Below are 10,571 nucleotides of genomic sequence, written 5' to 3'. Positions count from 1 at the left end.
CCCCCAGTGAACCTTACAGTCTAATATGGATAAACAGTGGACACTTCTCAGCAAAATAAGTTATTTCTAGAGGAAGTGCAACCATCTATATAGCCATGTTGTCATGAGGGTGTTATTGTGCTTTATCAAACAGAGCTCATTTATACATTGTGGCAATAAAAATGCATAGTTATAGTTTTTCACTAATTTATGCATGCAGCTGGATCATGCAAACTTTTTTTTTATACCTTTGAAGTACAGCTCTCACGCAGCCATAAGACTTTTTCTTGAATCTATAAGTTTTTGATTTTAGTTTTTGTATGCCTGCTATTTTTTCCTGCAGGATTCTCTCCTGTTCTGTGGAAGCAATGGAAAATACTCTGCAGTGTTTTGCAGGATTGTGGGACTGCCGTGATAAATCAGATGATAACACATCCCCAAACAGCATGTTTAATCTATTACCGTAGGGAGGCTGATATTAAAATGATTTTTAAATCCTTGAAGGACATGAGATATGAGCCTAAATATGCAAAACAGAAACTGGGCAGAAATGTCGCGGTGCTCCCCTCCACCTTCTCCAACCTTTGAAATTATCTCTAATGGGTACCAGATTTTTACCCGGGGGACGAGATTGCTATCAACCCCCTGTAACCTAATCTCATCTCCGGCTGGATTACTGCAGCGTCGGGCGACGTCTCGCGGTCTGTAGTGCTGAAAGCAGTCCGCACCTCCTCTGTCCCCACAGGAGGAGGCTCAGCAGGAGGGCCGGGGACCGTAACTGCTTTGAAAGGCTGTGCAGCACAGATGTAGTAATAAGTTTGGTTGTCAAGTTATGTATGAAAGTTATGCAGGAATTGAGTCCAGTGCCGGAAATGAAGTATCTTAGCTTTCACAATAAAAGCGTGCCTAAATTAAATTTAGATACCTTAAAAGCACTTAGAAAGTCTAAAAGAGAGGACAGAAAATGTCATCTATATGTTGTTACAAATAGATTAGTTTTCCCCCCTAAATGTGTCAAAGCAAAGATTTTGAGCTTGACACAGAAGTTGTTTTCTGATGTCTTGAAACCAAGAACTGTGCAAAAGACCCGAGGCATCCTTCATATCTTTATATTTTACTAGGAAAATATGTGCAGTCACTTGTTGAAAAATATATACACACATGGAAATACAGTATATAAGGCAAAAACACAGCTTGTGCAAAAAGGTGAAAAGTCAATATTTAGTGTGATAATATATATATTTTTTATAAACACAGCCTGAACTCTCTTAGGCAGGGCTTCTTGTAATTTCTTTAAGCAGGCTTCAGGAAAATGTTGGCTGCCTTTTGTTCTGTTCCCTGTTAGGATGATCCAACACTGCTTCAATAATGTTGAGGTTCGAGCTGCAGGAAAGCCAGTGCATGGCAGAGAGTGTTCTATTGTGTCTGTTTTTAATTCAGATATGCTTTTATTGCATCAGCAGCTTGTTTGGAACGAGTGCCATGCGAAATCCTATCCTGTAGATAGAATTAAGGGCTACCACTTGACAAGAGGTGCCAGGTTTTCAGTAATATCTTTTGATCATTTGCATTTTTATATTTGATAAACTGAGATATGTTTGGTATTTTTTCATAGAAAGAAGAAATGGGAACAAATTATGTGAAAGGCATGTTGGAAAATTTCATCTTCCTGAAATAGGTTGTATTTTCTGTGGTTTAAGGCAGCGGTCCCCAACCCCCGGGCCTCGGACCGGTACCGGTCCGTGAGTCGTTTGGTACCGGGCCGCGAGAGTTGAGGCTCAGGTGTGAAATGTATGGTTTTCAGGGTTTTTATCGGTTTTCAGCGTTATTTTGTTATCGTTTTTATCGTTAACTCGGTTTTCCTGGGTCTTTTCACGTGTGTTATGAATAAATCTTCTTTTTTTTCGGTACCGGTACTCGTTTTATTTTGTTGTATTTATCCGCGACACCGTAAAGGCCGGTCCGTGAAAATATTGTCGGGCATAAACCGGTCCGTGGCGCAAAAAAGGTTGGGGACCGCTGGTTTAAGGGGTGGAAAAGAGGTGGGGCGACTACAATTTATTCTGAAAGGACCACCGGAAACACAACTTGCTGCTTTGTGTAACTTAACACTGGTCTAAGTCTCAGCTCAACTCTCCTTTAGCTCAGCGCTCTGGGATCATCTGAGCTCTCCCGCAAACACTCTTCTGAGCCACAGCGAGCAAGAAAGCAGAAACGATGGGAATTTAAACTGAGAGTCATGAAAGTCAATGCAGACTTGTAGCTTTAAAAAAAATCCTTTAATTATAGTGTGTTGGAACAAGTTTACACTTCTGCACTGGATGGTGAGATGCGCATAAAGTGACAGCGGTCCTCATCTCTTCTACAGTTCTCAACGAGTGATAAAACGCCATGAAAGGTACGTAACTGTTGCTGCAGAAAGAAAAGTGCAAGACCTTTACTTTCATTCAAATATTGCATTGATTTAACGTGTAAGCGTTTCTTTGTGTTCTGCGAGTGCGCACATCTGGATGACATTACGCTACTGCGCAGCAGAAGTTGTAAAATGCAGTTTTTTCCACCACCAGTTTCATCCAATTGAAAGAATTAAAACACCAAATAATGTTTGCGCAATTTGGCTGCTAAACTGATAATGTGAGAATTTAAAAAAAAAAAGCCCAGATCTAACAAACGAGAGAAAAGAGAGGCTTTAGATGCACTTGATTTTAAGCATGAGAAAGAGAAGGGTATGACTGATGATGACCAGTGAGCACCACCTGCAGAGCTTCATCACTGACTGCTGTGTTTGTGCTTAAACTCCAACAAGTAGCCGATTAAAGACAACAATCTGCAGGCTTTCTAATTCATCAGCATCTTCCTCGTGTAGAGTGAACTGGAGGGGAATTAGCACTCAGGAATGTGTGATCCACTCTGCAACAGTGGCTCCTGATCTAGTCTAAACGCCCCCCCTTTGTGAAAGTCATCCCTCCCTGGCTCCCCCATCACTCCCCCTTACCCATGTCACCCTCCTCCTGGCCCCATCTGTTAACCATTACCAGTGATGTTCTCTGTGCTCCGCTCCAGTCTTCAGTGCAGTGTAGCAGTGTAATTAGGGTTTACTGTCAACAACCCAGAGAAACCGCAGCCTGTGGTTTTTACAGTTCTGTGGACCTCCTATCTCTAAACTCACACATACACAGAGGAGATGATACTCTATTATCTCTAGCATAAATCCTCATTGGCTGCCCTGATCTTTGTATTTAAAGATAACTTTATACATTTTTGACTCTACGCAGCAGCCCGGTAGTGTCTCTATCACTTTTATGTTATTTATGGAGTCCTAACAACTGTCTCAGATACAGTGTACCCCTAGTTGTTTGACCTATTTATGTCATATGTTTCTGATTATGTCACGCAGACGACTTTGCAGACGAGGAGGAAGTACAGTCTTTTGGATACAAGAGGTTCGGTGAGTGAGACGTGACCTTTTCTTCTTTTTAATCACAAAACTCCTTTTTTGTGTGAATAAAAAGCCATGAATTAAAGGGCCTTAGTGTGTGGGCCCACCTCCTTCTCTCTTTCTGCTGCTGCATACCTACAATTACCTGGATATTTACAAGCATGTTGCTCTAATTGAATCACTCTATGTCAGGAGAGACAGCTGGCTGCCTGAACCTCATCTGTCCCGATAGTCGTCGCTAATGGTTTTGCCTCTGATGGCAGGATTTTAGGCTGAACATAAATGTGGCTGACAGTCTGTGAGGTCCAGCTTGCCGCAGGCTCAACGACTGCCGACAGAGCTCTCCAGATCAACAAGTTTCAAAACCTCCCCTTTATCCACTTAAACCGAGTCACTTAAACATGTTGACTCACACAAACATGCCGAGAACCTCAAAAATGTGGCTACTCAAACTCAGACTGTAGTCAATGCATGTCCGTCTGTTGTGGTACATGCATTTTTGTGTGCGTATAGAAGTGTGTTCATGCACAGGCAACATATGGTTTTTTTTGCCCAGTTTACAGAGGCTTTCTTTACAGATCTGTACATTATGAATTCTTTGAAGGCCCCTTTTATCCTCATTTCCACTCTGCAAGAGAAGCTTTACATGACTTACACACTCTTTTATTTTCATGCTGGGCTCTGGTGCATACCTGCAACTTATTCACTGTCTGAAGCAAGCTTCTTCTTTTAGCTTCTTTCCCTTTAAGCCAACTTTGTGCTGATTGGCTGCCCCTTAAAAACAGATGGTTTAAATACCATGTGGGTGGGGTTTCTATGCTCACAGTCAGAGCTGTGTGCCTGAGATTTGGATCATTTGGATCAGTCTGAAGCCTGAATCTTAGGCTCAGAGGAATTACTTCAATACAGTCTGACCTCATTATTTAAAACTTTGGTCACAGCTAATAAGTAAAAGCACAATAGAGCCACTTTAAAGAAAAAGTCATTAGTGACTAGACTTGCAACATCTTACAGTAACTAAAAAGGCTGAATAGAGATTAAAATACATGAAAGTAAACAGTGAAAAACTAGACGACAAAGCAGAACATCTAGTTGAGCTGTTGCAGCAGGATCTTGTTTCCACGATATGTCCTCCAGCTGTTATGACCACCGATGCGGTTGTAACCCAAAAGCAAACAGAGGAACAGCAGCTGACTATCCAGAAGGTTTTTACCAGTCTACAGTCTAAATACATCAAAGCTGGTATCCTGCTGAAGTTAATCCATCACTGTCACCCTCTGTCTTATAAAATTTGGTTACAAATTGCTGAAATTTCAGTTTCCCGGCACACTAAGTGTTTAACGCAGACTATTCTTGCCCTCTAAAGATTGCTCTCTGTAACAACAGGCAGTCCATTTCCACTTATCACTGCACTACATTCTGTAATGATTGTGAAAGTCAGCAGTAGCTTCGGGGAAAGTATCCTTGTGACTCTCTGCAGTTTTGAAGTGTTTTTCTGCCAAACAAATAGTTCCCATGACTAATGCATCCTAATTTTTAGTAATTTGGGCAAATTGAGTGTTTTAAACAACACCTCTGCTCAGTGTTTTCCCTCAAAGCCAGCTTTAATACCATCCACTCTGCTCCAGTAATGCATTTTTTCCCCTCTTGCCCATACATAATATATGTTTAATGATGTACAGTCTCTCCATCACAAGCACTTTTTTAAAAACAGGATCTGCTTTCAGTTGTTTTTCTGTACTTGCTGCTGATGTGCTGTTGGGTTCACTGCTTCAGCAGTGAACCTGCTTTTGGAATGCTGACTGGAATGCTTTTGGATAATGCTTAAAAACCAAACCAAGGGACCAACCCTCTGTCACACACGCTAAAGAGCATTATCATTATTATTCTCACTGCAGGCATGAGCACATGCCCCATAACTGCTCATCGAATTGCGATCAGGAGTCTCAGAGTCGCTGTATTCAGGGTGTTACTGGAGTATGACTCATTCACACACAGTTTGGCCGAAGTCGGTGAGAATGAAAAGGAGGCAGCGGGCTACGCTGTCTAACTCAGGACCAGCGGAGACGAATTCAAGCTGCGTCCAAGCACACGGTCCCTTTCATCCCAGTCACCCGAGTAGAAGCATCCTGTTTGTCTTTCTCTGTGAGCGCGTGCAAGTCCCCGCTCATATATTACATTAAAGAGCCGTGGGGAGGGTGGGGTGGGGAAGTCAAATCCAGCTCACTTTTAACTTTATTCAAATGAACTTTTGACATGTGGATGAGTAGGACAAGAAAGCTGCTGAACTTCTAACTGAGTGAAATTGGTCCTGCTGGGACACGGCAGCTGTTCTGAGGGGCCGGCTCCGGGGGTCTGCTTCACCCCTCCAGAGCCTTTGTTGTGCAATAGAGCCGCATTTATGCAAACCCTCCCGAGCCCTCATTGTACCACTATTAGTGCTATAATGTCAGTTCACAGAAGGGAACAAACAGTTATTTCCTCCCTGCATGTTTTGCTTTAATTCACTGCGGTCTCCCGGGAGACTGATAGTGTTTAAACTGTCGTGACATGTCAAAGCTGTGAATGTTGTGTGAATATCTGGCCAGTTTATAAAGTCACCACTGAGCTTAAAAAAATAACAGGGGGCGAGTTAACACGGGAAAGAAAGAACACTCAAACCCGCTGGTTTTTCAAAGTCACTGTGAACAAGAAACGGCACCTTTAATACGAGTGGGCTTTGGCATCCCCTTTCATATACACATTTCACATACTTTGCATTGCTACTGGCCAATTCCCAAAGTGCTCCAGAAGTTTTTGCAGAGAGCGACGGGCTCCCATAAAATTCCTGAACGCAAAGAAAATCATCTTAGGGAGACGTGAAACATAGAGATGTGAGGAATGAGCAGCTGTCAGCAGGTAGATCATGCTTTCCATATGTCGAGACCCACAGTTGGGCCAGAGCCTGGCATGGTAGCTCTCATCAGTGCGTTAGCATTTGTGAATGAATACATGAGAGGTGGCTCCATATTTCTGGGTAGAAACGATATTTCTTGTTGCATAAGAAATCAAACAGTGCGTCATGATTAGAACAAGATGTTTCACGCCCGTGCTGGTTGAAGAAATTAGTCTTAAAATAAATTGTCCGTGCTTTGAGTTAATTGTAAAAAATGCTTTTGAATGCAGTCTGCTGCACAACTGTGGGATAAAGGACCAAGGGGACCACTTACTTGTGTGATTTGCTTTTCTCTCTCTATCAAAGAAGCAATAGAAAAGATAACCAGTAAAATTCCACATGGTTTACTTTTTGGCTTCATCTTTCCAGATGGTTGTTTATGAAGCGCTTGTCCAATTCCTGAAATTCCAGGATTTGATGTGTTCACCTCGGTTTTGTGATAAAGTGCAGATATACAACTGTAAGGAAACTTGACACTGCTTTCATTCATTTTCTTCACTGTTTTGGCTGCAAATCATATACAAACCAGCAAAGTCCGGGTTCCCTCTTTTCTGCATACAAGTATATAAGGTTTGCATTAAAAAGTGCAATGTGTAATATCAACACATGTGAACCAGTAATGCAAAGTGACCACATGCTGAAATATCTTTAAAAGTACATTTGGGGATGTTTGTGCTTTTGCTGACGTGCAAAGTAAGAAGTCAGCTTTATAAAAAGACACGAACTTGCAAGCACAGATATACACTTTTTAAACAGAGTGAGCTGTTTCTGATTCTTTTCCTTACTTAAGCATCATCCATAAGGCATGGATATGTCATGTATATTTACACAAATACAAATATAGACATGCATTTTCCACTCGCTTGTATACAAGTGTAAATGTACACCACTCAGGCACACACACACAGTTATCAGCGCATACTCAAAGTAAATTCATATGGTAATCCCATCTCCCTCCCTGCCAAGCTGAAGCTGGGCCGGAATTGCTTTCACAGTGCTCAAGGTTTAAACGTATTTATTTTACTGTGGGGGGCTGACACAAGAAGGCCATCAGAACAAAAACAAAATCTACCTGAGCTTTGGCTGAACTCTTACAGCCCCATTAGGACAAGTATAATCATCGGTCAATGGAAGTCAGCAGCTGCCCTTGGCCTGATTCAAAGTATGAACCTTCAGGTCATACAAAAAAAAACATGCAATTGTGAAAACAAAGAGAAAGAAGAACAGAGAAAGAGCCACCTTGTCACAAAGCTTCCATCTGTTTTACATGAAAGAGTTTACTTCATATTTCTAAAAAGTTACCTTGTAGTTACCTTGTAAATAAATAACAACAACCTGTGCAAGTGCCAAATACTGCAGCTCTTCAGACTTGAAGCCTTGAGAACTCCTGTGTTAATATGCCAAGCACGTTAGCAGGGGTAGAAAAACCATCTTCTTTCAGTTGGATACAGAAAAGGACCGCCCCTCTCTGAGCCTGGTTCTGCTGGAGGTGTCTTCCTGTTAAAAGGGAGTTTTTCCTTCCCACTCTCGCCAAGTGCCTACTCAAAGGGGTTTATTTGATTTTAGATTTTTTTCTGTATTATTGTAGCATCTTTATCTTTACCTGCTTTTGTGATTTGAAACGATATAAATAAGACTGAATTGAATTGAATATGTTCTCTGTAGCAAGTGTATGGATTTTTTTATTCACCTATTGCATCTAGCCTTAAAGGTATGCATTTTAACAACGTGGCTGCTTTGACTGCCAAGTTGATGCTGATAAAGCATTGTTGCCCAAGAAGTCTGTGCTCTAGTTTTCATGACTAGACTTCTTGTATATATTTGTATCTCACAGAACCAGACATTTATTAATTAGCAGGTATCATAATTAAGTTTCCCTCAAGAAAAAAGTTAACTATGGATAATTTGAACCAGTTTAAATGAGTGAATTAATGAGTAATTAATAGTTACTAATTATTAATAATTATAATAATTAATGAGTGAATTATTATATATAGAGACCAGAACTATATCAGACTATAAACATTATTGCATGTATAAAATTGGGCATCTTAGCATGACAGTCAGTAGGACTGATTAGTTTTTGGAAGCAGCCTCAAGTGGCCATTGAGGGAACTGCAGCCTTTTGTTGGTTACCACCTAAATAGCACCGACTGGAAACGGCGTAAGGAAACATACAAAACAGTGGAATGATTTTGAAACATTATCTTTAGGTTATGTTGTAGCAATAACAAACTCTGACAGGATGTAACTGCACTACAATACATTGTGATATAGTCATGTACAATGAGTTTTATCCCAGCAGCACAGTATATCGATGAAAGAGGTAGAATTACATGAAACATTGTGCAAAGTTAATACAACAAAAGCGTAAAATGCAAGACTTCCTCCACAAGTGGAGGATAAAAAAAAAGGGAGGACATCCTCTTGGGACAAGCACTGATATCTGGATGGGGGTCATACGCCCTGTGCTGCTGTGACTCCTGTTCCCACGCATGTGGGTTTGGAGAGGCCAGGCTCAAGAGGTTTGTGGCCGGTGTGGAACCCAGAATGCGCTAATCTATTTCCTGCACTTGTTATGGTTTCTCCAGCAAAGGCCCAGAACGTTCCTGGCTGAGCATGGTGTCGGGGTATCTTTGCCTGGAAGCAGCTGTGTCAGCATGGGCAGGGCTCGGTTTAGTTCGGTGGGTTTCTCTGGCAGAGTATCCCCTGGCTTCTCAACCACCTTTAGCTGTAGTCTTAATAACACCTCATCCATCCTGGTTAGCAGGGTATCAAACATCCTATGTTAACATGGGTGCTTGACACATTTAATATATACTGTCATGTGATACTTTGCAGTGCATTTGTCAGAATGTCTGATGGGGAATTTTATGAACTTTGCTGTGGTTTCTCCTCTTTTGCAGGGTTGTGTTGTGGGATTCTCAGATTCTGCTTCTTAATTCTGTTTCAAAATGACGTGGCAGCTTTTGATCACTTAATACTTTTATGAAGTCTTAATGTTTTTTCATTGTCTGCCATACCACTTTCAGATTTTTCCTTTGGCCTTGATACTTTAGAGTCAGCTTGCCTTTGCAAACATTTATTATGCATGTGGGTGAGCATCTGTGTTTGACTTTCCCTGTGCTTTTCTTTTTATTGCCATAATGTTTGCATTTTCTCTCATATGATGATCACCAGCTCACCAGTTTTCAGTGTTTTTTTTTTCCTGTTGCCAAAATTCCACATTCACACTACATGGATCAAATGACTGTTTGCTTCTGTTTTGCAGAAGGCAACTGTTTCGAGCAATGAAACTACCTGCACAGCTCTGAAATACCAGCAGACACTAGCTGGTGAACATAATGGTGTATTTAGTATCTCATAAGGAGCAGAAAACTTGCGGATAGAAACAGGAGGTTCACATCATGGATGTGCAGCCAAAAAATCAGCAGCATATGTGTGATGTTATCATGTCAATATGGACCAAAATCTCTGAAGCATGTTTTCTGCGCCTTGTTGAATCTGTGCCATGAAGACAAAAGCAGGTCCAACTCAGTACTAGCAAGGTGTACCTAATAAAATGAGTGTATACAAACTTTGAAGCAACATATGTATCTGAACAACATATTTTTCAGGGAATGGCTGTGCCAAACAACCTTCTGGCCTTATTCCAGTGTATGACTCCATTGTTAGAGTCCAGGTGCTAAACTGGCCTGCAATCCAGACCTATGACCCACTAAAACATTTGGTGCATTACAACATGAAAAGTAGAAGAAAGTTGGCTCCAAACTGTCACGCTGCAGAAATCTAAATCAAGCCCGAGTGAAAACATTTCACTTTTGAAACTACAGCAGCTGTTGTTTGAAGAAAATGTGACCATCCCAACTATTTTTACAGTGTATTTCTGCCATGAAGATCATAATGAGTAGGCCTATACTTTTTTCAAGAAACAAAACAACTTCTTAGTTTCAACATTTGTTTTTTTTGTATGCTGTTTAAGTTCATTTAGTTTAAATGATTAGTAAATCAAACCCAAAAAAAAGGGTGATGGCATTGTGTTTACTGTGTTCCTTCAGCTTCTGAAAGACCAAAAACTACTCAAGCAGGTTAAGTGCGTTGTCGAGCATGCAATGTGCTAACACCTGCTGTAGAGAGAAGACAAAGATGGGAAACTACTTACTTAGAGTGGGAAAACCAAGCTATAAAACACTGGGCTTTTCTTTGACTTTCAAGGGC

General features: G+C 41.1%; 1 protein-coding gene across 1 annotated transcript in view; it reads left to right on the top strand.

Annotated features, from left to right (window-relative positions):
- The first annotated feature begins 2,090 nt into the window (after positions 1-2,090).
- The window catches only part of LOC146380444 (collectin-12-like), a 45,836-nt gene continuing 37,355 nt past the window's right edge, over positions 2,091-10,571 (top strand). Inside the window, exons 1-2 of the mRNA XM_084939514.1 lie at positions 2,091-2,377; positions 3,377-3,427. Coding sequence (XP_084795640.1) covers positions 2,371-2,377; positions 3,377-3,427 — 58 coding nt within the window. The 5' untranslated portion in view covers positions 2,091-2,370. The remainder of the gene's footprint in view (positions 2,378-3,376; positions 3,428-10,571) is intronic.

The sequence above is a fragment of the Perissodus microlepis genome, chromosome 9, assembly GCF_051167445.1.
Source record: "Perissodus microlepis isolate ML-2025 ecotype Zambia chromosome 9, ASM5116744v1, whole genome shotgun sequence".
NCBI lineage: Eukaryota > Metazoa > Chordata > Actinopteri > Cichliformes > Cichlidae > Perissodus > Perissodus microlepis.
This window is presented reverse-complemented; position numbering and strand designations above follow the sequence as displayed.